At 49.8% G+C, this 27,400-nt stretch overlaps 1 protein-coding gene and 1 long non-coding RNA gene across 6 annotated transcripts; both read right to left on the bottom strand.

Annotated features, from left to right (window-relative positions):
• Nucleotides 1-3,627: 3,627 nt before the first annotated feature.
• On the bottom strand, nucleotides 3,628-17,258 carry TMEM275 (transmembrane protein 275). Its single transcript, XM_068690643.1, has 3 exons — nucleotides 16,540-17,258; nucleotides 13,658-14,039; nucleotides 3,628-12,566 (listed from the first exon to the last, which is right to left on the bottom strand). Exon 3 carries the CDS (start codon nucleotides 12,473-12,475, stop codon nucleotides 11,927-11,929), a length of 549 nt encoding a protein of 182 aa, XP_068546744.1. The 5' UTR covers nucleotides 12,476-12,566; nucleotides 13,658-14,039; nucleotides 16,540-17,258; the 3' UTR covers nucleotides 3,628-11,926.
• A 22-nt stretch (nucleotides 17,259-17,280) lies between these two features.
• Nucleotides 17,281-27,139, bottom strand: LOC137860416 (uncharacterized). Of its 5 annotated transcripts, XR_011098898.1 has the most exons (6): nucleotides 24,934-25,291; nucleotides 23,223-23,329; nucleotides 20,769-20,964; nucleotides 19,272-19,521; nucleotides 18,842-18,940; nucleotides 17,302-17,733 (listed from the first exon to the last, which is right to left on the bottom strand). It is a non-coding gene; the product is annotated as an uncharacterized lncRNA (long non-coding RNA). The 5 variants fall into 5 exon arrangements; XR_011098897.1 differs by having other exon boundaries at nucleotides 17,281-19,521; XR_011098896.1 differs by lacking the exons at nucleotides 17,302-17,733; nucleotides 18,842-18,940; nucleotides 19,272-19,521 and adding an exon at nucleotides 23,982-24,118 and having other exon boundaries at nucleotides 20,474-20,964.
• Between the last annotated feature and the right edge of the window lie 261 nt (nucleotides 27,140-27,400).

Genomic DNA, 27,400 nt, shown 5'->3' with positions numbered 1-27,400 from the left:
GACACATTGCAGTCATCCTCGCAAATCTTCTTTTGTCCAGACAGCCCACAGAGTACACTGGAAACCTCATTAACAGATTGTGTCAATTAATTACCCGGTCCGGGAATCACTTCTGTGGCTGCTGAGAGCAGCTGCCTGTAGAGCAGGGCAGGGGCCAGGGGCGGCAGTGCTGGACATCGCTGGTGGCTTTTGGGGTGAAACTTTTCAATTTGTAATTTTTTTATTTTTTTTTTTGAGGGAAGTGTCAGTATTTCTGTTGAAAGATTTCCCCTTTTTCTAACCCCAGTCAGGCACCATTTGGGTTGAAGTGGGTTCGCTTTCCAGCACACCAGCAGCAGGGAGCAGCTTTCTCATGGCCTCAGACTTACCCTCATCTGTGCAAAACCGTGTTATTATTATTTTTTTCTTACCCCAAAGTAAGCAGATTAAAAGACATTTTTTTTCTCAGTCTAAAACTCAGCAGCTATTGATAAATTGGTAATGAATTTGTACTCGAGGCTATTAATTGCCTTGCAGATGTTTAGCCATAGGATTCCAGTGCAGAAGGGGATCAATAGATGTTGAGATTAAATTATCCAACTGTTTCAAACCCCAAATAATCACTGCCTGAGCTTGTTTAGTTTGGGCCCGAGACAAAAGTCAATTCCTTCCCTGTGGACATTTCTATAAAGTACAGTTGACATAAGAAACGATGAGACTCTGGAAAACGAGATTGAGCCATAAATATTCAGCTCTGCAGTGGATCCGAGAATAATAATTTAACTTTCTCTAATGCCCAGCTCTCAGAACGCTTAACAAACCCCCTATTCTTGGCAATCCTCAGCTGTTTAACAATTCAGAGCCTCTAATCCATAACTTGGGAGGGAAAAATGAAGATTTGGTTCGAATAAACCCCTAGCTGATAGAGTTAGAAGAGCTTCACTGTGGCATTTGCAATCAGCTGAAAAGAACAGAAAAGGCTGGAGACGAGTGCTCTGCCTGGAGGTATCTATAGCTACCCCGGATAAGCTCCCTGCCACTTTTTGCCTGCTTATACTTTACTATTTCCTAGCACAAGCATGCTCCCGCTGGCATTTTCCCCCTCCTCCTTCTCACCTGAGCCTTTCTTGGCTCTTTTCAGCCCAAAATAAGGCACAGCAGCCCTCACCTGCTGCTTCAGTGGGCAGGGTGGGACCTTCCCCATCCAGCTGCTGACAGAGGGGCATGTGGCACCCATTGCCCGTGCAGCTCTGTGCAGGAGCCACGTATGGTTTTTCACCCAAACAAGGCAAATTTCCACCCAGGAGACCTGCCCCGTGTGCACGGTGGGGAGGGTCCCGTGGCAAAGCCCTAGCAGGAGCAGGGCTCTCCTCCTCCCCCAGAAATGCTCCTTGGCCGTGGTTCTCTGCTGTTTCACAGCTGTATCCCTGCCCCTCGCAGGGATAACGTGTCGGGGGCTCTCTGCTGAGCCCCCTCCCAGTCTTCCCAGCACCTCTTCCCTCCGCTCCTCGCTGGTAAGGGCTCGGGAGTTGTTATAGCAACCTCGGCGTGGTTAAGTCTCTAGAGGAAAGGTTTATAGGGAGAGGCAATATCTTTTATTAGACTGGCTGATCCAGCTGAAAGAGAAAAAGGAAAAAATAATAATAATAAGTGTGTGAGAGAGCAGCTCTGGCTCACTGCTGGTCCCCAGAGCTCTGGGCAGGGGAGAAAGAGGCAGATACAGAGGAGAGAAGGGGACACATGGGGACATGCCCAAGCACAGCTGGTGGCAAAAATTTGGGCTTTTCAAGTGAAAAGCAGCAATTTGGTGGGAAATTAGTCCCATATTCAGTGCTGGCTCTTCCTGTCAAACACCAACATTTTGCTGCTTTGCCCTCATTGGGAGAGCAGCCACAGCAGCATCACAGCATCCATCCTTCTGTCCATCTGTCCATCCATCCATCCAGTCCTCTCTGGGTACCCTGTCCACCTGACCTATCAAAGGCAGTGGAAAACACTCCAGAGAAGCCATCAGCATGACAGTTCCTCAGTCACCTTACCTCCAGGCTTCTGGAAATCCCCAGCCTTGATCTTGACCCCATCCCCTCTCCTGTGCCCACTGCCTCTTCCCCAGCACACCTCCAGCAGCACCCGGTATCTCCTTGTCCCGGTCCCACCTGGCAGCTCCTGTTTGCTCAGGGTCAGATCTCTGGCACCCATCAAGCACAAACTGCTTGTTTCAGGCCCCTCCTCACTCAGGCAGACTGCACTCCTGATGTTTGCACACCTCCATCAGTCATCATGGTGTTCTGGACAAAGCCCGCATCCTAACACAGAGCTGGGATTCACCTGGACGGTGGCTCCTTGCTGGGAAGTCTGTGATGCAGACTGTCAGCTTTCAGTTACATTTATGGCTTGATGATGATTTTATACAAACACATAGCTCGGGGCATAAAGCTCTGCATGCACTGATGTAAAAGCTCTTGTCTTTCTGCCTGGCATTTCCAATCTCCAGCAGTGCCCGAGTGGAAAGTCACCTTTCATTCGGCGTATCCTTTGCTGTTTAACCAGGCCCTTGTAACCTGCTGAACAGAAAAAAACAGATCAGGCAGTAACTCACAGCCTGTCTGCTGAAGAATACACAATTTCATAAAAAAGAAGTAGATGGATCCTGTATTTATTTATTTATTTATTTATTTATTTATTTATTTATTTATTTTGCCAGAAGAGGGGTAGTTGCACAAGTATAGCTGAGGCAGTGCAAGTCTTCCTCTCTTTTAATAGTTTTTCGCAGCAAATCACAGGCATCTTCTACTTCTTTGTAAGAAGTGAAACCCCCAGCATCCTTCCACGTGTGCATGGAGCAGAAATACCAGAAGAGGCCAAGGGGACAGAGGGGCTGCTGCCCCCAGGTAAGTCTCCAAGAGTCAGAGAGGACAGGAGCAGCATGGATGGGTACATTAGGGTATCTCAGCACCTTAAAGCAGGCTGGATGAGATGTCAGGACAGCCCCCATGAGTGAGAGGCTCAGCCCTTGGTAGCCACTGAAGAGCTTTCTGAGGCATCAAGAACTTTCCCCTTAGTCACGGGAACTGAAGGGAGGATGACATTATATCCTGAGGGGAAGGTAGCACTTTCTCAGCATTGCATCTCCTCCTCCTCCCGTGTGCTGCTGCCCGCAGGATGTATGGCACTGCCCTGTGCTGCTGCCATCTAATCGGATCAAGCTGCCTGTGATTACATCCAGGGAGCTGATAAACAGCGTGGCTGAAAGCCACTCGCCCATTACGACCCAAGTGGCTCTTGCTGCAGGGAGTTAATTAGAGCCAAGAATATAGAGATTTTTTATTTTTATTTTTTATTTATTTTTTTTTTGCTGCTGTGGAACTTGCCTTCTGGGGGAGCTGGAGGCATCAGTCTGAGCAGAGACAATCTGAGGAACCTGTACAGATCTGTTGCCATTTAGGAATACAGTTACTACTGCATTACCAATAAGCTGTGAAGCTGAAATGGGAAGCCCAATTCAGAGCCTGTACAGAAATTTTCACTTAAGCTGGCCCTGTTAGAGTATGTTGGCTCCTCGGCTCTAATATTTTGGTAGAAGTTCATGGTTTCAACTACTTTTCTTTTCTTTTTTTTTTTTTTTTTTTCTCTGCAAGAGTTTTAGTGGTGTTTTTTTCAGCAAGGGCAGGAGAGGCAGAAGAAACTACAAGAGTCCATCACAGGGAATATACACATCCCCTGGAAGCTGGGAGCAAAGGATCTCGAAATTAGCAGACCAAAGAAGCAAACCTGTATCTCTTCCTACTCATGGACTGCTAAACTTTGTTAATTTGAAGTCAGCCTCTGAGTTTCTTCTTTTTTTTTATTTGTTGGTGCAGCCGGGGTACGATCAGCCCCGGGTTAGCCCATCTGCGAATAAAGGGACAAGCTGAAACTCAGAGATAGGCAGACACTAAATGATAGCTGTGTCTCCCAGGGACAGAGCTATACAGACCTTAATGGTGCTTTACCCCCCCTGCTTAGTACAGCAGCCAAAGTGAGCAGTGCACCCTCAAGACTGCTCTTTTTTCTCATTGCTACCTCCTAATTTCCACCTTCTGGAGCAGTAAATGGTCTTTGTGAAAATAGATTCAAGCCCATAAGCCTTAAACAAGGCTCTGGAGCGAGGGGAATTAATTGGAACATGATTGAAGGCTATTAGAGGGCTTTGTGTGACTTTGTTTAAGGGTGGAAGGCTGCAAATGGCAGGCAGAGCCACTGAGCCTCCTCCTTCTGCCCATCCAGGAGCAGAAGCTCCCCCTGATTTTGCCTCCCAGCCCCACAAAGCAGGCTCGGGGAGGGCTGGGGAGGGCTGTGTCACCCGCCGGGGTGCTGTTTGCCACCTCTGCTCCCATGGGATGGGCATCGCTTCCATCTGTCGTGCTGTCACTCCTGGCAGGGTACAGATGAACCTCGATCCCGTCACCGCCGCCCTCCTCCTGCGCTGCCTCACGGAGCGTAAAAGAAGAGGAATCTCTGCCCTTATCACTGCAGGCTCTACTCTTTTACCGACAGAGATCTGTGCCTGCAAAATGCCAAGCGGTCGCGTCAGGTCCCCTGGCCTGCCCGGAGCCGCGCTGGCTCGGCAGGGCCTGTAATTGATGTTCCAGGCAGCTGCTGCCCTAAGATGGGAGCACCCACTCCCTTCTCCCACCCCATTGCTGCTTATTCCTGCTCAGGCTCTCAGGCCCCAGCTCCCAGCCCTTTTCCCATGTCACAAAACCCCAGGGGCCTGCATCCAAGGGGCTCTTAAAACCACGGGGATGTGGGGAGGACGAGGTGAGCCCCTGGCACTCTTCCTCCACCTGCAGTTAGGTATTTCAGGGGGATAAGGAGGCAAAATACCTCACCCCGGCCGGTCTTTCTCCTTTTCTCTCCCGGTGAATGCACTTTGCACCTGCTCATTAGCGAACGTGCTCCATCCGCATCGACCCGGGCTGCTGCGGAGCTGCTCCTCGGCTGCCTGCTCAGCGCCAGAGCCTGGTTAATAATTACGGCCGTGACTCACCCCGCTCCATGCTGCTGGAGCGCCATTAAGGGAATTGACAGCACAAATAACAGAAGCATTAAGCCTAATGACGGCGCGAGCCTTAGCCCTGCTCAAGTGCTGCTGGTGTCAAGGGAGAGGAGCCTTTCTCTTTGGCAATTGTCCCTCCCGGGGGGCATCTCCTGCCCTGCCCCGCAGGGAAAAGGGAGCCTGGGGCTCCTTTGGGATGTGAGAGCACCGTTGTGGTGCGCACACACTTCTCTGTGTGCCACCTGTGCAGCAAATCACCCACGTTTCAGAATATCCCTGTTCCAGATTTGCAAACCCTCAGTATCCACGGCTTCAGCCTGCTCCTGTAGCCCCACACCAGCAAGTTGCTGTCTTCCTCCCAGCCCCCTCCTTCAGCTTCCCTGAATCATCCAGAAAATGCCTCGTTTTTGACCCACTTCCCTGGGTTTCCTTTGCTCTTGCACAGTGCCAGAGGGATGCCCAGCCCCTCGCTGACGATGGATGCCAACTGCCCCCTCTGGGTGCTGCTGTCTCCAGCACAGTCACGTTCAAGCATGGCCCAAACCCTTTGAATTGGTTTTCCCCAGTGGCTGCACTCACCTTCCCGGTGGCAGAGTTTTGCCCCAAAAATCTCTGGCCAGATCTTCTCCCCACCAAAAAGCCGTGGCCAGACCTGATGAGCAGCGTTTGGCTGTCATTCAGCTGCAGCACACCAAAATTCCACCAGCAAGGTATTTCACATGAATTTCTGCCAATTTACGCTCATTTTTTCACTGATTTTTAGTTCTTGGGACTGGGTTTAATATTTCCCAAATTAGCTATAAACGACATACCTAAGAGTCATGAAGCAATGTAGATGAACAGAACGCCACAAAGTACCCGATAGCTTTCACCTGACTTGGGTTCAGCATAGCTATCCCTGCTATTATCTCCCCAAAGCCAAACTTTCCCCGAAATAGCCATTTCCTTTTCTTTTAAAAGGAAAATTCAATTTATCTTCTCTTTTTTTAGCCAATCCCTCCTCCTTGCCTTCATTGCCACAAATTCCCTAATCTTGTTATTCTTGGGTGTTGGAAGAGAGTAATCATCTCAGCCATGAAATCGAAGACAACAGCAGCACTTCCAGGGAGGTGACTTCAGTCAGAGGAATTAATTCTCCCGGCAGACAGCTCCTCTTTAGAACAAATGCGAGTTTAAGACTCAAAGTCATGTTTTTAATGATGCCGCATGAAAATATACGTGGCTCTGAGCTCTGGGGAAATTCAGTGTTGTGCCGGAGAAATGCATCACGCCAGGAAAACAAAACGAGCGGGATTGTTTCTCCGTCTCCTGCAGAGAGAGCTCGTCCCTGCTTCCCTTCCCCAGCACCTTGGGGACCGCTGACCTGAACGAGGGGCTCTGCAGGCTTTGATTGAGGGTTGGATGTGGCCCCCCAGCTGGATAAAGCACCGGCTGCTGGAGGAGGGAGAGGGGGGAACAGCTCCAGCATCGTGTTTGCCCGGCTCAGCTGGCGATAAGGAGATAAACCATAGATCATCCCGATTTCTCATACCAAGATAACAACGGAGGAGGATTTGTCTCCAAGAGAAGTGTCTTTTCTGCCTCGTGTGCTACCAAGAGAAATAATTTCCCTGACTTTATAGCAAACTTCGTCAGATAGGCTTCTGGCACCAGGCCAGAGAGCTGCATGCAAAGCTCTGTTCCCTGGCACAGCAGGTTAACGCCAGAAACCCAGGCAAAGGTTTCAGCAGGAGAGACCCCCTGTGATGGCTTTGGAAGCATGTACAGGTCCCTGGAGGCACAGGTTATTAAAAGCCCTCATGGAGAGGTCTGGCGCTTGGAACCTGATAGGAGCAGGGTGTCTGGGAAGGGACCACAGCCCTAAAGCTGGCCTAGAAGGTTGGTCTCCACGTGGAGGCAGAGCCCAGCGCTATCTTATTTTAGGTGTAGCCTAGAGGATTGGGTAGCAGAGAAATTATCAAGTGGCTGGATCAGAAATTTCTTCTGGAACCTGGGCTATTTTTTGCTTGGCAAAAGCATCACAAGCCAGTGTCTTCTCAGGGCAGGCCAATTTCAAGAAATCATTTTTTTTTTTCTGATGAAAATTTGCTCCCTGGAAAAACTCCTGGGGACTCTTTATATTCAAGGATGCCCTTAAAAAATGTAATCTGCCCTGCCAGCCCTGGCACCCTCTGTGCTCTGAGAATTCAAAGCCATGTCAGCGTGTGCGGGTCCCACGGCAAGAGGCTGACTGTGATTGCAAGTAGCAGGAGATCTGCTGATGGAAACGGCAAAATCTCCTCTCCACAGACATCATAAATTAGACTGAACAGAGCCGTGGAAACAAGCCTGTAAGGAACAATCCCCACCGACTAACCCCGATGGCCCAGCTGCCTTCTGCAGCCTGAGCCCTGGTCCCCTCCTCACTGGGGCTCTGCAGGGGTGGCAGTGGGGCACTTGCCCATGTCTGAGGGTCCCTCCCGTGGATGCTGACAGCTTCTGGCAGCTGGAGAAAAGCAGCCTTTCAGCCTTTAAGTTGAGCACATTTGCTATGGGCTCACCAAGGACTAATGGCATAAAAGCTCAGTTACGTATTTAAGAGGGACTTTGCACATGGAGGCTTCGCATTTTTATGGATATTTCTGCATTTTCATGGAGTTTTTTTTCCCTCTTCCAATTCTTTTCCCAGGGAAAAACATCCTACTTCTTGCCCAAGAGGGATCTGGCAGGTTTGAAAGTTTTCTGTGGGCTCCTGGAAATCTGCTACAAATATAAAATATTTTGGGGGTAGAAATTGTCTGGAGGTATCTCAGTGTGAAGACATCGCTGGCACAAGGATAACAGGGAATAAACTAGTCATGAATAAATTGGAGTTGGACTCAATGATTCTTGTGGGTCCCTTCCAACTTGGGATATCCTATGATTCTATAAATTTGGGCTGAGAACCAGAAAAGCTAGTTAGATTCCATGTTACATTTCTGCTTTATTCTTGCAGGTGGAGAGAGAAGCTCATGGTCGGGGTTGGTGCTGGGCAGGTGCTGCAGCAGGAACAGGCTGGGGGCAGGTTCAGGAGAGCAGCAGCAGAAGCTCAGCAAACCCCCCTCTGTGCTTTTCTTTCTGCTCCTCCTTTTAAAAGAGAAAAGCCCTTCGGGGAAGTTCTTTCCAAAGGCCAAAAGAAATCCTTCCTGAAGGGAACGTGTTTTCATTTTACACACGCTGGCAGCGCAGCCTTCTTAGCCAGTTCATTTCTCAGGCCTCCAACCAGCCAGCCTGCCTGGCATGGAGAGATTCCCTCTCATTTCAGATCACTCGGCTGCACATTGGAGAGAAGCCCTTTGACAGGGAGCGTTTGCAAGGCTCTCAAATCCTCTTTATTCTTGCTGTGCTCTCTCCTTGCCTCATCTCCAAGAGACCATGCTGGGCTAAACCCAGAAGGAGCCCAGAAAGGTGATGGCAGCAGCCCTACACCCAGACATGCACAGATGCAGCTTCTACCCCTTCCCACACCACAAACGAAACACCTCCCATATCCAGGATGGGAGAGGATCAGCTAAAATACCCTGGCCCCTTTTCCACTGCCAGAGAAGCTGAATTCAGAACAGGTAACACGAACTTTTAGGGATACTTTTTCCTTGAAGGTAATTGTGCTGGCTAGAAAATCAAGCAGGTGAGTGTGGAGCATGAGGCCAAATGAATGCATCCAGTCGTGGGGAACACACACACAGTCCTGGGGAAAGGGAGGTTGCAGTGGTAGACTAAAAGAGCAGCCAGGCCCAATGCTCACTGAGTGCAATTCTTTTAATGGGTCTGCCTTTTCTAAATTCCACGTTGCACACACATAAATAGTGATTAAAAAAAAAAAAAAGACTCTCACACCAGAAACTGACTCAGAGCACAAGAAACGCTCCTCGTTTCAAGACACAAGAAGAAGGCACGAGATTCACAATAACATCAGTCACAGCCCATCACAGAGGCAGACAGACAGACAGACATGGAAATCCCGAAAGACAGAAAAAGGACAAAGCAGGGCAGTTATGCTTCAGGAGGAAGGTAGCAGATGTTCCTGTGCTGGTCGGGGTCACAGCTCGGCATAGAGACCCACCACACCAGGGCATCGCCGTCCTGCTGGTCCTATGCCTCTGCTCGCCCAGGTGCTGTCCCTGCATCTTGGTGTCCCCTGGATCCCAAGGGTGTCAGGTCCCAGAGCAACACCAGAATTAAGGAGGCTTGCGTGTGCAGCACGGCATGTGCCAGGTGTCCCAGGGCTGTCTGATGCCACAGTGCAAGGGAGAATCGCTCTGAGCTCTTAGCTGGCCCTCAGCGTCCTGCATCTGCCCCTGTTCCTGCCAAAGGAGCCTTGCGTTGTATTGTCATTGCATGAGCCATCACTGGTAGAGTTTCGTGGTGCAGTTGTCACAAGGAGTCACTCCAGGACACATACTCCAGACTTAGTTTTCAAGCCTTTGGTGAGCAGACGGTTAATTTGTACGGTTACCACTTGATTTTGCTTTTTTTTTTTTGCCTCCAAGTGCTCAAAGAAAAGCGCTGCAACACCTGTATTCACATGGGCAATGCCTCCAAAGGACTTCCAGGGTGTTGTGAGCTATTCCAAAAGGCTGGTGAGCCAGCAGCTGGGAGCCAAACACAGAGCAGCAACCTGTTCCGTTTAATTGCTAGCGCAATCACCAGCAGGCAAAAATCACGGGAGCCTTTTGTTCAGTACAGCAGTTCCCACGTGCCAAAGGGGAGCTGGTGCTGGAAGCGGAGATCGCCCATGAAAATGAGCTCTAAAGGGGATCACAAAGAGATCAGACCAGACAGACCCGTCCACCTTCAAGCAGCCTCCAGATTCAGGTGTGCTGATACGAGCCCTGCTGCTTGGCAATGTGCTCAGCTTCAAAGCGGCTCTGTGGAGCTGGGAGCAGTTATTTTCCCTCCTGCACAGGCAGGCAGCCGAGCAGCAGTACGATTAAACCACTTGCCCAGGACCTGGAGGCTGTAGCATAGATGTGAACCCACATCTTCCAGAGACAAGTCCCTCTCCTGGGCTTGCTCCTGCCCCTTCCAGCCAGCAGGGCAGCCCTGCTAAAATCACTCTGGTGTCACAAGTCAGTCTCCAGTATAGAAGCAGCTGCTCAAGGCAGCAAACTGTTGCAGCATTCAAGCCAGAGTTTTTCTTCCCTCTCATCAAGGCATGAAATTCAACCCCATCCTCCCCAAGCCCATGAAGGAGATCAGCTCCCCATACAACCAGGACACCCCGTGCATGGCCTGTACAGCAGCGTGGCTCTTCTGGCCAGCCCCTCCGTGTCCCCAGGTGCCATCCCTTAATCCCACATATCAGCCATCTCCCCTTCATCCCTCACACCTCTCCATACACCTGCTGGTTAAAGCCTCGGGGATGAATGGGTGCTGGCCAAGCTGGGAACTATTACCTCCCTCTGTCTACAGGAGATGTGAAGTACCACGGGAAATAGATGACAGAAAGAAACGTGACAAAGACCCCAGAAAACCTGAGTGGTGTGGGGAGGCACGGGCTGTTTGCTGGCCTTTCTAATTTGGGAGCTTTGGGTTATCAAGGAGAATTAGTAGGGTGCAGGCTGAAAATAAAACAAGGGCAGAGACGTTTACGGCCTCTCATTAAGCTGTACAACTCCATGCTGCAGGAGCACAAATGATAAAAGCTGACAAGATACTCAAGAAGAAGAAAAAAAAAAATCAATTCAGGGCTACTAAACACAGGCACCACTTCCAGCTCAGGAAGCTCCCAAACAATAGCGCCTCGGTTGGAGGCTGGGAGGGCACTCCGGACAAGCAATATCTATGTTTTATTCTGGTGCCTTTGCCTTAAACAGCTCTTTAGGAATTCTCTTCTTCAAACTCATCCCATTGCTCCTCAAGCCCAGGAGCACCCTTAGCAGCTGGTTTCCTGCAGCAAGGAGTTCCATATTGACTGCCCACTGTGCAGTGGGTCCTGCAGGCACCTCAGGGAAGAGACAGTCAGCACCTTCCAGCACAGATATACTGAAGCCCATACAATTATTAGTCCCCTGCCCCAAGCTGATGTGTCCCAGGCCAGCCTTCCATAAGATGATGGAAAGGAAGATGCCTCCCCACAGCACTCAGGATATAATCATTGCCCAAAGATTTCATTTGCAGGCTCTCCCAGCCTCTGGTTACCCCGGGAGCTTGTCCCCAAGAATTTGGCCCTGCTGACCTCCCAGTAAACACACTGCACTGAGCAGCACCACTGCAGCCCAGCACGACTAAAACTAGAGGAAAATGCCAGTGCTAATTGTGATCCCTGTGATTCATCATCTCTTATCATGGATGGTAAAGTCACCCAACTCAAGGAGAAATGGGGCAAGGATTTTCAGAGGAGGGGAGATTGTTTCACACTGCTTTTTTCAACAATAAACACAGATATTTTGTCCCTACTGCCAAAAAGCCCGGCTCTAAAATGCTGAAATCTTCTTGTGACTGAGTGGCAGCATGCTGTAATTTACTGCATTCCTGCTCCCATTACATTCAAGAATTGCTTCACTTCAGGAAAAAAAAAAAAAAAGGAAAAAAGAGCTGTCATTTTTCAGCACCCTGTGTAGCCCCTCCTTCAGCCATCACGTTTCCACCTTCTGCTAGACAAATTAATTCATTCTCCTCATCCTCTCTGCTCCCCAAAAAGCTGTTTTTTTCCCAAGAACTTTTCAATTCGTCCTTTCACAGCAACATCATTAGCAATTTTCTTTGTGAAGCCAAGTAACGGGCACGCTCCTTTCAGCAAAAATCCGGAGTTTTCCTGCTGTGGCATCCCTCTTCCTTAAATTGGTTTAGAGAAGCCTGCCTGCTGGCTTTCCACAAGCACCTCAGCCTCAGACTCCAGCCCACCCATTGCAGCGTCTGGCTGGCTGCTGGTAAAAGCTCTGCCCGGGTTTAGGATGCGGCCAGGTCCCTGGGCAAGTTGAGCTGTATCGCCTCTCCTCCCGTCGTGTACTTGGCCACCGGCCCGTTGCCTTCCATGGTGAAGAGCTTGCAAGTCTTCGTGCTCTCGTGCACCGGCGTGGACTTCTTGGAGGAGATGGGGGAGTTGGTGGGGCTCAGCTGGACGGCGGTGGTGTCCTGCACTGTGTGCTCGCTCGTTTCGATTTCAAAGGCCGTGTTGCCGGGTTTGATGAGACCAATGTTGGATCCCGGCTTGGATTTTCTGGCCCCGTGAGCTGGCGGCCTCCGGCTGCAGATGCAGCAGGCCCCGAAGAAGGTGAAGGCCACCACCAGCAAGATGGGCCCGATGATGATGGGGGGGTTGTTCACGGGGAGGAAGGTCCCGAACGCGAACGCTCCCACTAACGTGATGTTGATCCCTGCCAGCATGATGCAAAGTCCACACGCGCAGCAGAGAGCAGGGGAGGGGAGGCCCTGAGGTCGTGTCTTCTTCTGGATGGGTTTTTGGGTCAAAGAGGCGCTGCTCTTTTCGCTGAACATGTTGAGGCAAGTCTCAGAGGTCACTTCAGTCCTCGCAGGGCACACGCTGTGCTGAGGAGGCTGCTGCTGGTCTCCTGCTACCTTGAAATCCCTGGAGAAGAGAAGAGCATGCGGCTGTTAGAGCAACAAACCAAAGGCACCTTTCCGCCACCACCCAAGGTGACCAGCACTGCCTCCAAGTCCGCCGGTACCAACAGCTAAGCAAAAATCCAGGCCTGCTCTCAAGTCTGGGCTCTCCCAGGCCTTGTTCATACACAGCCAGCTCAGGCTGGAGCACTGAGGTCAGTGCGTTCAATGCCTTCAGCCATGCAGATGGATGCAGCACGACTGAATCTGAGCACGCAATGCCCTGGGGCCTAGACCTTGGCCCTGCCTCCAGCCTGAGCCTCAGCAGAGCAGTGCAGCTGTGTGGCTGAGCAGACAGACCCACATCATCAGCTCAGACGAGGTTCACACAGGCCTGGGACCTGCTGCCTACTTCTCTTGACTCCTCTCCGCCCACTCTTCCCTTAAAACACAGCTTCTTCAGCTGTATTTGTTGTCCATTCGGGCGGCAGCTGGTCTCACAGCGCTAGTCATGGCCCAGACAATATGGATCTCATACATCACACCACACTGAGTGTGATCACAGGAGATCACGCAGAAAGGGCAAGGAAGCCTGTCTGCCTCAGCAGGTGTAAACCCAAACTTGTGCAAAGCTCCTGCACAAGCAGACAGAGCTGGGAGAGATCCCGTGTGGGGACCTACCCTTTCCTAGGACACACAGCCCTGGCTGACCAGAGCAGCTTGTCCATGACATGATAGGAGCTGGCTTTTTGTTCACTGAACTTCACTGGGAAGCCAAATTGCCAGAAGCCAAATTGCCAGCAGTTTGCTGGTGATGCCTTTGATTTTACAGGCAGGAGAGCAATTCTCTCCCCAGCCTGACTGCAAACAGCAGCAGTCTGCTCTCTCGTACTCCCCTGCCTGGCTCCCTAGCTTCTTCCCGCTTCTGTTGTCAAATATTTCATAAGGGGAAAACAGATACCATGCAGATTTCTACTGAAAGAGCCAAAAATCACTGTTGTGCTATTAACACTGCAGCCACTAAATTAACATCCCTCACCCATCACCCTGAAACACGCCAGTGGGATCAGCCAGCCGTTTCCAACATGCTTCCCAGGGTATAAAATTTTCCCATACCTCCAGCTGAGGCAAAGCTCTCTCTGCTGCTCTCTCCAGTGTCACGTCTCATTGCCTTTGCTCGGGCTTTTGTTCAGACCTGAATGAAGTGCAGCAGTGAACTTCCAGTGAAGTTTCTGTTGAGTGAGACATCAGCTGGAGCTGACAGGCACGGATGCACTGAAGGATTCAATTCTTCCTCATCTGGGGATGTCTGTCTAGGGAAGCCTCTCTGCAGGCAAAGATTTTTTCAGAACAGACAATGTGCAGGAGAGAAAGGGCATTTTCTCCATTAGCCGGGCTAACAATATGGATGTTTTTCCAGCAGTGTCCTTTTATTCTGCCTGGGAACCTTGGCACGCTGATGTGAGCTGGAGCCCTGATTCCGCTTCTTCCACCAGCCCTGGAACAGCAGCAAGACAGCTCCTGGTTAAACACACACATGTTAAATCACATCACAGATTTTTTCTGTAAAGTTTGCTCCCTCCTCAGCTTCCACCCTGCAAGAATCCCTGCTCCTGGGGAGCCAGGCAGCTATTGTGTGCCAAGCCCTAACAGGATGAACAAACACACTGGCTGCCTCTGCTCCTAGGCAAGCCAGAGACCAGAGGGCATGTTCCCTCTGAGATTTTCCAGAGGAGCTTCTACCCGGCACCCATCACATCTGTCACCTGCAATTACTCCAAGGGGACTGTGCTGGGTTCTGGATGCTTTCAAGGCTGCAGTGATAACAGCCAGCACAGACCCTGGTAGCTCTTTTTCCCTGCCTGATACCACTCATGGTTATCACCAGGAGGGCAGGGGGTTAAGCTGGGGTAAAATCCTTCCATATCAGGATGTAACAGGGGAGGACAAGGAGGCTTGTTCAGGCACCGTTAGTGATAACAAATCAGGGCAGCCTGTCCCAAGGACAATTCACTCCAGCAGGTAAAAGAAAACCACATATCCACTCTGGAAGGATAAATGATGTTATACAGCAGGGCTCCGGGTGGGTGCTGCTACCATCAGCTTTTCCCAGACATTCATGAACGTTTCCCAGAAGGAGGGAGGGGATCATATCTACAGAAATAGGGCCGTGGCGCACGCTGGAGAAGGATGGAGACCCTTCACCCTGCAGCTGGCGCAGGCAGTGTTCCCTCCTCGGGTCAGCCTAGGACAGGCAGAGAGCTCTGGGGCTGTGCCAAGGGGTTGGCCAGGCACTGGCAGCTACCTGCCTGCTGGCAGGGGACGAGGGAAGACACAAAGTTTGGAGATGGACTGCTGCAGTGGAAGCGGGGATGGGTAGCTTGCCAGAAGCCATCGCTCTAGGAGGCCCATTGGGATGGGCGTCTGGGAACACGTCAGTAGCAGCCTGCACAAAAGGTCAGAGACCAGAGCAGGCAGTGTGGGAAAAAAAAAGGAAAAAGAAAAAATATATATATAAATAAAAATCTGGGCTTCTGGAGTTGCATCTGTGGTTGTCAAACCTGGATTCTGTAAGTTCAAAGGGCCAGTCCTAACACAAGAGCAATGACAGTCCAGAGCAGAGCTGTAAAAACGTGAATCCAAGCACTTGTACCATGCACACTTGGGTGAGGAATAAAAGCACATGGGGGTGACTGAGGGACCAAGCCACCAGGCACACTGGATGGCATGAAAGAAAAGCACAGGGAGTCAAATCCCACTCATTGGTGTTACTTGTATGGAGACGTACCCACCCGGAACCATCACACAGAGATAGTTGGAGTGGTCAGAAATAGAGGCAGGGGCTGAGATCTCAAACTGTGCAAGCAGTGCTGGAGCTTGTACACGGAAGGGATTCCAAAACTCTGGGAAACCAGAGGAAACGGGGATGAGAAAGCCAGCAGAGCAGTAAAGGATGAAGCAAAAACCAACTAAAGTCACAGGATGCCTTACATCGTCCTCTAAGCAATAAGACCCTGCAACACAAAGCCCGTCCTTGTACTGATGGCCACATACAACAGAAGCATCTTAACTCTCCTGAAGCCTGTCATCTCCTAGAGCACGGCTAATGCTGTGGGGAGAGGGGTCCCTCTCCATCCCCCTGCAGTCACAGGAATTCACGAGTTGGGAGCTGTTCCCACTGCTGATATCAGGCAGTTTTTACCTTCCTGCTTCCACTTTTACCAAGTTAACCAGCTCAAAAATGAGCAACTTTCTTTCCAGCCAAATTATCCTGTCCAGAATGACAAGTCTCCTTTCCATTAGGAGAGGGAAAAGTTTTCTTTGAGCTGCATGAAACAGGTTCTTTTCTTATCATCTAGAATCTAGTTTTTTTTTTTTTTTTTTTTTTTTTTTTCTCTCTCAAAATGTTTCAGCTCAAAATACATTAGTGTCAAGGGGGGAAAAAAAAAAGAAAAAGAAAAAAAAAAAAAGCTGCATATCCAAGCCTGAGTAATGGAAATCCAGAGGACACAGCGATTCCTTCCAGGGGAATATTCACCCCTCTCTGTATTCTCAGGGGCCAAACAGAGACTTTTATTCCTAGCTCTGGGAGTTCCTAGAGCTCCAAGGACGTGCTGACAGACTCGGCCAGCATTTTAGGAGCATCCCTTAAAGCCATGCCAGCAGCACCAGGATCACCCACCGCTAACCACGCTTCCCTCGTAGTTGCAGTGAGGGGGATCGAGCTGTCACCCATCCACACCACCTCACCAGGGCAGAACCACCGAAATATTTGAAGCCCCTCAGCAAGCCTCCTTCCCAGGGGTGCGACGGCACCACGGAAAAACCCCAGCGAGCAGCAAGCAGCAACTGCAGCCAGACAGCTCCCACCACCCCAGAGCCCAGACAGCCTCCCATACAGAGCCGCGGGCAGTTTTTTGGGGAGAAACACCGGACTTTTCCCCGGGCAGAGCTCCGGGAAAGTCCCCGGCAGGGCCAGGGGGAGCTTGGATGCTTACCTGGGTTGGAGCCGGAGGGAGCGGGTGCCCCGGGTGTCCCCTGCAGCGGCGGCTCTGCGGTGCCCGAAGCTCTCACTTGCCTCCTTCTCTCCTCGGCAAACTTTCCTCGGGTGCCAGCAGAGCCCCCCGGAGGGCTCAGCAGGCTCTGGGCGAGCTCAGACACCTCCTCCCCTTTTCCCTCCTTCCCCTCGGAGGATGCTGTCCTCCTCCTCCTCCTCCTCCTCCGGCGGGGCTCAGCCGCAGCATCGCATCCTCCCCTGCCTCCTCTTCCTCCCTGCGGCGGGCAGCGCCGCCCGGCAGGCTCGCAGCCTCTCCCCCCGCCTTCTTTTTTAGTCCTCCTTTTCTACTTCCAGGCTGCAGCTCCCGCCCCCTGGGGTGCCCGAGGCTCAGCAGCCCCTTCCCCGGCAGAGGAAGCCCCCGGGCGGCCTCCGCTAGGGGCAGCCCCGAGCCCCCCCCCCCAGACCGCTGCGCAGAACAAAGCCGCGGTACCGGGGGTGGGGGGACAAAAAAGGGGGACACCCCCGGCCGGGAATTGGCCTCCGGGGGTGAGGAGCACGGGGGCAGGGGGCTCTGCTGGCAGGGTGGTGAGGGGCTGGGGGCGAGAGTTGGAAATGGAAGGAGAAAACAGCGCCCTGAGGGATGCTGGAGTAACTGGGGGGTGCTGAGACAGGACCTCCGAGGGGTGGACGTGCTCAGGGTGTAAGAGCTGGAGAGTTCAGAAAAAAAGAAAAAGAAAAAAAAAGAAAAAATAAGAAGAAGAAGAAGAAAAAAACTTAGATGTAAAGCTACCCCGGCAATCGGATCCCAGGTACGCTCAAAGGTGCTGCTCGCATCCCTATGAAAATTTTCCCTGATGCCAGACCCCGATGCAAGCACAGCCAAGCTCTTCGCTCCCACACTGAGCATCAGCCGCTGTCTGACAGCAGAGCTGGTGCCCAGAGGAAAGGAGACAAGCTGCGAGCTGTGTGCCGAGCAGAGTATAGGTCATCCTTCCTCGGCTTAGGCAGCGCAGACGCTCACATGCCCTCATCTGCTCTCCATGGCCACACGGCTGTAACCAGCCGGGATGTTGCCAGCAACAACTCAACGGAGGCTCTTCTCTGGCTCAGTGCAGAAGAATCCTATCCGGAGCAGGCTGGAGCTGATTGAACATGAATCATTCGCCCCTTTTTAAAATGATTGCTTTCATGCTCTCTAGAGAGAGAGGGGAAAAAAGGTAGCAAAGAGATGGAGAAAAACAAAGGTCAAAGGAGAAATCTCTGAAGAGGAATGAACACTTACTTCTCCTCTCTATTCTCCAGGCACTACTCCAGCCCGAGCACTCAATACAGCAGCATCTTCTGCTGCAACATATTGCATTTCACCTCGCAGGTCAGCATAAAAAATCAGGCAAAAACCAAGCTTCCTCCTTAGCTACAGCAAAATAGAACATGGGCAAGAGGGCAGGAGGGTATCAGAAAAGCTTCTGGAAAGAAAGAACAGGCAAATCTCATTTCAAACCCTTCCAGAGATCCAGTGTCTCCTCTAAGGATTCTCTGGCCCTGTAATAAGAGGTTCAAAATGGCTCGGCATACTCATCCCTATCAGAAAAGTGGTAGAAGAGTACACCATTGGTTGGGCTTTCTGGAGAGAATCTCCACATAGCACATCCGAGAGACAGTCCCACGTGCAGCAGAACGGGCATTTGGTGTTTGCTGACTGTTGCTGGGTAGAAACTGGAGTGGCTGAACTGCTGGTGTGGCTCCACGGTGCTCAACGGGATCAGCCCTCTAAGCCAGATCTGTTCAAGAGAGGCTGTCAGATGGAAAGGGACCGCCAGGGTCATTGATTTGAGTCCCCTGCTATCATGTTGTATAACAGCATTCATAAAGTGCTCAAGCTCCTAATGGGGTCAATTAATACCAAATGACCTGTGAGCTGCTCCCTAATTGCACAAGGCAGTGATGAAGCAGGCTGCTCCTGCTCCAGCTCACCATTGGCTGTCGCATCACTCTCCATCGCACTTTCAGCTTAATGGTCCATAAACCCAATAAAAAGGGGAAGGCTTTGCTGAAATGTTACATATTTAGGGCTCCACTGAAGCAACAGTTCTGAATTCCGCATATGTGGCCCTGACAACCTGGCAGGCTGCATTCATGTGATTAAAACAACTGCTAATTCAAGAACTAAAATTAAAGGCTAGATTTCCCACTGGTATAATTCAGAATAGATTCACTGCCTTGCAGAGCTTTGATAGCTCAGGAGCATTCATGTTTTGCCAAGAGGGCTTTGCCAGACTGGTGGCTCCTAACTTCAAACTTACCAGAAACGAGGAAGCTCTGCTATCCTCAGAGGCAAAATCCCAACCCTCCGCCGACAGCAGGCGCTTTCCTCTGGAGAAGCTGCTCATTCCCATTTGATGCTGAATTCAAAAATTAGCTTAAGTCAGAAATGTCCAAATAAGAGGCAAAATTTGCCTGCTTTTAACTGAAAACAGATGGAAGGGATAAGGGATCTATGGTTTCATAGGGAATTTTAGCAGGGGCTAACAGTGGAAGGAAAGTGCATGGACAGCATCTGACCCTATGAGACCAGCCCCATGCCAACAGCCCGAATCCTAAGCACAACGGGAGCAAAAAGCAGCAGCCTTCAGTGCTGTCTCCTAACCCATGCCCACCACACAAGGAGAATTTATGAGAGCCTGAGAAAGCCTGGAAGTTTATGGTCCAGCAAGATCATTAGACAAAGGTCACCTCGGAAACACTCCCCTGCAGGTTTTCATGAGGTCTCCGAAACAGGCACCTCTCTGCGCATTCACATTTTAATTGCCTCTTAAGGGAAGGAAGCACCAGGCTGAATCTGCTGTTGCTCCACACCAATTGTAAATGCCACTACATCCGTCTGAAGGTTTGCACGATAGCAGGATCCGGCTCTGCCTAATGGCCTGGTGCTCTGGCAATCCAGAAGAGGGCAAGGCCAATTTCTGCAGCGGTGTTTACCTATCTATAACATCATGTACAGAAAGGAGGCGGCAAAAAAGAAATTAGTATTTGTCATTTTCAGAGACAGCTGTGAAATTACTGTGCGGGAGATTTAAGCCCACAAAGGAGACAGCTCCTTGTACAGCGTGTAATTAAAAATCGCAGGACTCTGCCACGGAGTACAACAACATTAATATGCTCAGACCCTGCAGGCAGCCACAACTGGACCTGTCAAACACAATGGACCAGCTGTACCCTCTGGCTCACAAGGTCCCCACCTTTCTGACCACTGGGAATGGCCCACAGGGGAGAGCTCGCCCTCAGCTTGGTCCTTGTGCTCTAACCCTCTGCTATCAGCAGCTGCTGTGGCAGAATAACAAGTAAGGTAGATTTTGGGGTCTGGTCCCATATGGCTGTTATCATGTCAGGGATAAAGATTTTGTTATTTCTGAATGTGGACCCAAACTGGCTTTTCTTAGAGGAGAGCCTCAGCAGCCACACCTGATGCAGTCTCCCCCAGGGCACCAGCAATATCCACTGTACTCACTGCATCTCAGCAGGGATAGTTCATACTTCTACTCTGCTCTCCCAGGAGCTCTCTCATCATGTATACCACTGTCTTCATGACCTAAAGCATCTGGGCCCGCTGTTCCGAGATGCTCCCATCCTATGCTTACCCACAGCCCTTCAGAGCAGGGGCCTCTCGTTTGCCTTTGTGGTGTGCTGGAGAGTGGGACCCTCATCCCAAGCCCTTGAATGCTGATGCAATCTAAGTGCTTCATTTAGGATTCAGATTCCTGCTCTGCTACAGACTCATGGTTTAGCAGTGGCTTGTCCATCTGGAGACTGTAGCATAACAATACCTTTATTTCTCTTCAGGCTGGGCCCTGGCATCTCAGCTAGACAGTCAGCTGGAACCACCAGCCCAACTTCCAGTCTCATTAAAGCTTCGCATCTATCCCCTGCTCAGATGACCTACTTCCACTGCATTTATTTAAACTATCCAGAAAACAGTATTCCTCTTCACACAAACAAATGAAAGGCTTCCAGATATTCAAACAAGTTTCTCCTTCCTAAGAAGCCCTCTGAAAATACCAAGAGTTGAAGCAAATTAGCAGACAGTGTCCTTGTGTCCCTATTTGTTGGGGAAACATCTGTGCAAGCAGTCGCCCTGTTACACAAACAGTACAGTAATTTTTCATGAAGCTTTCTCAAACAGGAGGAAATTAGCAGGTCAGTTATCAGCAAGGGGCAAATAATTTTAATTACCTTGCAGAGAGATTATGTCTCCTGTGTTTAATTCTCAAAGGCTCCCACTGACAAACTAATTAGCGAGGAGCTTCATTTGAAGAGCAGGCCTGAAGTTATGTGGCTTTATTCTCCCAGCTCACAGGCACACAGTTCATTCTCCTCTGTCACGTCGTGGTCCTCTCTGCCAGCCAGATCAGGCCAAAGGAGAGTTGGTCTGGAAAACACAAAAATGCACAGCATGCCCAGCAGCAGCTCTGCCCCACGGTCCAGAGACCTCAGTGTTAGGGCTTCTTCACAAGAAATGCTGGTAGAAGGGCTGTTGGCTCCTCAAACTGGAATCAGAGGATACATTACATATTATACATTATATATTACATATTATATTTGGTTTTATCTTCCCCTTCATCTCCAAGAAGACACAAATACATTTAATTAGCATTTGGGCTGCTAGGATAGTTAACAGCCTTGAGGGAGTAGGAGTCGTGATAGTGAGGTCCTGATCCAACAAAGCACTTAGAGGTGGTGGTTTTTTTGTTTGTTTAGTTGTTGTTTATTTATTTATTTATTTATTTATTTATTTTTGTATCCACATTGGCTTGTTGATTTCAGTGTGACTTCTCACAAGCCTTAAACATCACATGAACAATGACCTGCCCTTCCACAAGCTTTTGATAATGAAGAAAAGTTTCCTCTTCTGAGCAGATACCAGTGCCTGGTTGAAACTCATGCAACACCAGAGCTGACCGCAAGCGTGCTCTCAGCCTGCACAAGGTGCAAATATGTTCATTTCACTCGTCCTTACAGGGAAAAGCACCCACCTGCTGATTTAAACCATCATAATCTATTTCCCAGTGAAGGCAGGCTGAGCTAGTTAATGCGGGTAAAATGATGGATTATAGCTTTCCACACCTTAACAATTTTATTATTTTCAATGGTTTTCCTGTTCAAGCTGTCCCTGTATAAGGGGCCCAAATCCCCTTCGAAACAGATTTAATGTAGCTCTGTGGGCCAACAAGAGGAGATTTAATTTGTGCCTGTTACATCCACCGGATGGTCAACTTGCAGCATGCCAGAGCACAAGAGCCACTAATTACCAGCAGCATAAATCGCAATACTCCAGCCAGTTTCAATTCCTGGAAAATCTAGCTTTGAGGAATGTCAGACTCAGCATTATCACCAGATGGTGTTTCTCTCTGAAGAAGACATGTCCTTGATCAGTCCATCACTGCTTAAGGCACTACTGCTCTTGTTTTTCACCCCATGTTCTTCACCCAAGGGCTGTGTCTTTCCACAGCAACACAGCAATGATTAAGAGCTGGAAACACAGCCAGTGCTGAAAAGCAGTTGATGTCCCTTCAAAATGTTTTACACTTTGGACACGGGTATGATCTCTTGTAAGTTTTTCTAGTTTGCAAAAATTCTTGGGTCCCTCACAGCTCAATCTGCTGAACAGCAATGGAAAGGTTCACAAGGTGAGCCCTTAACTCTTCAGAGCAGCAGAATAAACAAGACTTCTGTGAAAATTAAAGGTCACAGTTGGTAGTCCTTATTTGTCTTGTGTGAAAGTCTGGAAACCTTTTCAGTGGGTGTCCTGCCTCCTTAACAGCAGAGTGCATTAAGAAATTGGCCATTTGGATCCTTTCCTTTTGTACTTTAGGCAGAACCCGCATCACTTCATGAAAGCTGCTGCAGTGACTCCAGCGAGCTTTAACAAGGTCTGTAGGATGCTGCCTCGTGAATATTTACCCTCTGGTAGAGAGCAGATGTCCGCAGACTCCATATGGGATATCACGTTACAACATGGCACAGCACAGATCATTAATCACATCCTTAAATGAAGTGATTATAAGGTCATCACGTCAAACATTTCCTAGCATCATGGTGTCTGCACAAGTTTTATCTTACATAGAGCCTGGGGAAGCATCTGGTCAAAACACTTGACTCCAACCCATTAGCTCAGCCGCAGAGCCTGTCTCATAACACACTCAATCTTTCTGCCTCTCAGCTCCTACAGCACCAACCCAGTGAAGAGAAGCCACAGAGAAGAGGCTCTCCTCTCCCTCAAAGTATCTGCTGTCTGGGCACATCCAGGTCCCAGACATAACAGATCAGCAGTGCTGTGTTTGCTTATGGCACATGTAGGCACGCACACACCCCACATCAAATCCCATAACTACCCACTGGTCTATACAGAGCAACTGCTTCTCACAGGTTTGAGATTAGGTGCATGTGATAGACATCTCTTTGCCTTCAAGAGCATGATCCAAAGGAAAAACGAATCCCTCTCAAAGGGAGAGCTGAAGAACCCCAAGACAAGCAAGTTTCAACTCCAGCCAAGAGCAGTCACCAGTGTTTGCCCTCCACACAACCCAATGTTTTCTTTTAAGAAACTAGCATGCAACAGATGCTTCTGTTCCACCATACTGTCCACAGACTGATGCAATCCATAAATCAGTGAATTTGGAGACATACCTCCCTTCTGGAGCACGCAATGCTGCAGGGACATGCCAAGTCAGCAGGTGGGGGAGTAGGCGAATCCAGAGCAGTAACACCCAGAGGAGCACCAGCAGCCTGTAGCTCTGCCAGCAGATAAGGGGAGGCATTACTCACCCACTATAGCTGGGTAGGACAGCAGCTACAGAAAGGCATCCTTCTGTAGACAGGTTTTAATGTTAATTAGTTTTAAGAGTCACTGAAATTGTGCTGTTTCCTTTTCCCCATCCCACACACAGACAGCGCTCAAGTAGGGAAAAGCAACCGTCATCAAGACCCTGCTAACTCCCCCTCCACCCAGCAGACTGAATAAGACCAAGTAAGAAATTAAGCACAGGATTCACCTGTCATCAACACCATGATAATGTGAAATTCTGATTAAATTTCACATAGTCTTTTAACAAGACTTGTGGAGCTGAGAAACCCAAGTGTCATTATAAGTGATACTGGTTTAGAGAAGCATTTTCCTGGTGGACCCTCCAATAACAAAGGTTGGGGCAGAGCTGGACACCCCTTCTTCATCACCCTATCCACCACCACATCAACACACTTTCTGTAAGAGTTGCTTATATTTCACCATACTCCTTCTACAGGGATCAAGGACTGAAAGTGTGAGGTGATGCCTAAACACAGGAACATTATCTCGAAGGGATGTTACAGACGTAGCTCAAACTATGGATATTATCTCAAATAATATATCATTGATGTAATCTAATAGTAATATAACATGGAGGTTACCTCAAAGAGGGACAGGAGGATAGCAATTTGCACATTTGGCAGAGCAGAAAACTGAGGCACGGAGACTAAATCAGCTGAGGCTCATCCCAAGATGGCAATCATGACCTGCCTCCCCTGCCTTCTTGCTGCCACACAGTCTGGGATGCACAGGGAGAGGTATTTTGGGGGTTTGTGTCACCCAGAGACACAGCACAACCACAAGGCTGCTGTGAGCATCCCACCCCACCGCCCAGGGGACCCACAGCCACCAGCTGAGCTCTCGATCCCTCAATGGTCTACAGAAGATAAGGGCTTCACTGTTCTCCTCACTAAATCCTTTGTAAAAAAGGAGCGAGGACACTTAACCTGTCTGTGCGAGGAGTCACGGTTTGCCCATTCCTCAGGCAATAGAAGCAGTGCCTAGAATTATTCACCACTTTTATAAGCAAATAGGAAAAACCAGCATGTGTATCCAACACCTTGAGGACCAAACTGTGCCGTAAGCGGAGCAGCAGCTGGCTCTGCTGGGGCTGGGGGAGGTGGTTAGCAAAGCAGCAAGGTGCTGGGCAAGGATCTGCAGGACTAATAAAGCCAGGGCTGAGCTGCAACAATTTTCCGTGGCCCATCAAGAGAGAGACTGCCCCGAAGATGCCACAGCATGCTGGATGTAGGCTGAATTCACCAGCTGTTTTCTGAGAAGCCTGTGATGCAGACAACATGATTAAGGAAGGGAAAGACAAATAAACCCAGAGACAGCTTGGACTGGTGTTTCTGTGGTGGTCTGAAAGAAGGAAAATGGTCACCTCTAACCACAAGGTTCCCCCCCATGCTCTCACATATGCTCATTTATTTAATTTTAAAAGGATAGGTGGTTGCTGGGGGTATGGAAGCATTTCCCCTGCTGCCTGGTCAGATGAGAATTGGATTTTCCCTACCTCAGAGAGAGGGATTGGGCACCAGGGGTTCTACTGACTGCTCATTTACACTGCTGCTAATTGCAGCCTGGCCACGCAGCCTCTGCCCAGCCAGCAGGGAGTGTAACTCCACCAAAGCAACCCATTTCTTAACAGCCGTCCCTGCATTCCCTGCAGATCTGGATTTCTCAGCTCTTCTCAGGATCTGGGAAAGTTGTTTAGAAGCGACCAACAGACAGCATCACCTCTCAGCAGCCCTCGGCTAAGCCGCAGCCACTAACTACACACACGCTCACATCCCCTTCCAGTTAGGAACTGGGCTGTGTCAGCAGCCCCACATCATTTCACTACAACTGCAGCAGGCTGGGTACATGCGCAGAGCCAGCTCTCCAGATTCAGCTAATGAGGAACACCTCATTAAATACCTCGGGGAGAGGTTCCAGCTATCGTGTTTTCCCTTCACAGCCACTGCTGGAAGGAGCCCACTCACACCCGCTGCCCATTACATGCAGCCACTTGATGACTTGCTGCATCTGTCAGCATTTAAGTCATTAAGAGGTTTCTAGCCATCACCTTGCTGTTATCTTTCTCCTGGTATTTCCTCCAATTAAATTATTGGGGGTGCCTCCTGTAAGTGCCCACAGCCTGCCCCCTCTCCTACCCAGCAGCTGGGCTGCTACAACAGAAACCAGCACCAGGGAAACAGCTCATCAGCCAGCTGGAGCATCTTCTCTAGAGCCTCTCTCCTCTTTACAAGCTCCACATCTTCTCTGTCTCCAGGCTTTCACCATCAGCTCGCCCAGGAGGAGCTGATCTGCAATTTATGCTTTTGCAGTGAATTTCCCTCCCAGGGAGTGCCACTGAAACCAGCTGCAGGGTGAGCCCTGTCCCCCTGCTCTCAGCACCCCTGGGTGCAGGAGGGTGGCAGGCTCAGCTGAGTGTTTGTCACATTTAACCCCATTTTGTAAAGATCGGAGGGAAACACTCCCCCCATCCCTATCTCACCCGGGAGAAACCTGCTGGCTCCTCTGCTTTTCTGAATGGGTGTAATCAATGCAGGGAGGGTTGAAAATGTGCTTGTACTGGCCTTGGAGATTTTCTGCTCGCTGCTGGGGACTGCACAACACCTACTCATCTCAGCGGGAAGTGGTTGATGCCTCACGGAAAGAACAAGAGGCCGAAACGCTGAATGCGAGCATTTCTTTCACAGTTCTGTGTGCAATGGGAGCTTATTCTTCATTCAGTGACATAGAATCCAGCTTCTGGGGAGGCGGAGTAAATCAATGATTAATTTAAAGTAATTTATACCTTTTAACCATTCAAGCCTATTTTCCTGGCTTCAGATCCACAAGCACTCTGGATCAATGCCTGGAAATCCATGACTATTTCAGGTGTGGCCATTTGTCCTCTGGGCACAACTATAGCCTTGTGACTAAAGAAACAGCCCGAGTGCTTTTTTTCTGGTCTTTCACATCCAGTTTATTCATTTGTGTCCTCCAGAGATCACCCAGCAGGGCTGGATTGTGCTGTCCCAGCCTGGAGCTCTTTAACCTTCAGTAACTCGTGTTAGGTGTTATTGATGGTTTGGGTGTCACGTAGCACCTTACATATGACACAGCCCCCTGCACCTTGCTCACCCCTTCCACAAAACACAATTAATTACATTTTGAGCCTCTTTAGCTCATCTGCTCAGCCATAAACTCTCCTGCTCTGCACCTTGCTTCAAGCCTCCCGTCATCTGAATGACCAGAGTAACAGAAAAGGCAGCCGAGGGACTGAGCTGACATCAAGCCCATTTTATAGGCAACATAAAGCTGTCTCCAATACTCAAGTGGCAGAAGTGTTTGTGTCAGGAGGGAGTAGCAGAAGAAAGCAGGACTTGTCTGCAGGAGAAATAAAAATAAAAAATTTAATGCAATTAAATTCCCCCAGATAGCGCTTGGCTATCTGGTTATATCACAAGTGACATTTTTGTTAGAAAGCATTAATAAAACCTGCTGTTTTATTAATCCTCTGCAGGAGGATGCAGAGGAATCATTACACAGGAATTGATGGGTCTGCTGCAAAGTTTTATTCTCTCAATGCTGAGGCTCACTTCCAGAAGACAGGATCTGGGGTGGACTGGAAGCTCTCCCTGCTCTCCAGAGCAGGCAGGAAGGGAAAAACTAGGGAAGAGAAGAATCTTTTAGGGTGTCAGAAATCTCTGTAGGATTTTGGTCTATGCCAGTAGGTCATCAGAGCATCTGAATTGGTTTCTGGTTCCCCCAAGGCAGAGGAAATTGCCAGGGTCAGGTTTGCTGTGCTGGTTTGTGATGGGGAGATGCTCCGAGCCTCCTCCTCATGGTGCCTGCCCACACTGCGACTGCATCCAGCCCTGCGAGACGTCCAGCCGAAATGATGGAAAGAAAGTCATTGTAAAGGATGGAGAAAAATAGTTGGCAGCTTCTTGTAGAGCTACTCAAGAATTAAATGCCCTGACCTCTTAGTGGAAGTGCCAGCAAACACATCTTCTGCTTGTTATTGTTC

The sequence above is a fragment of the Anas acuta genome, chromosome 8, assembly GCF_963932015.1.
Source record: "Anas acuta chromosome 8, bAnaAcu1.1, whole genome shotgun sequence".
In the NCBI taxonomy this organism is placed as follows: Eukaryota; Metazoa; Chordata; class Aves; order Anseriformes; family Anatidae; genus Anas; species Anas acuta.
Note: the sequence above shows the minus strand (reverse complement) of the source record. Positions and strands in the feature narration are given on the sequence as shown.

Coding starts and splice junctions, on each gene's coding strand:
- TMEM275 (XM_068690643.1), bottom strand. CDS start 12,475: ATGTTCAGCGAAAAGAGCAGCGCCTCTTTGACCCAAAAACCCATCCAG.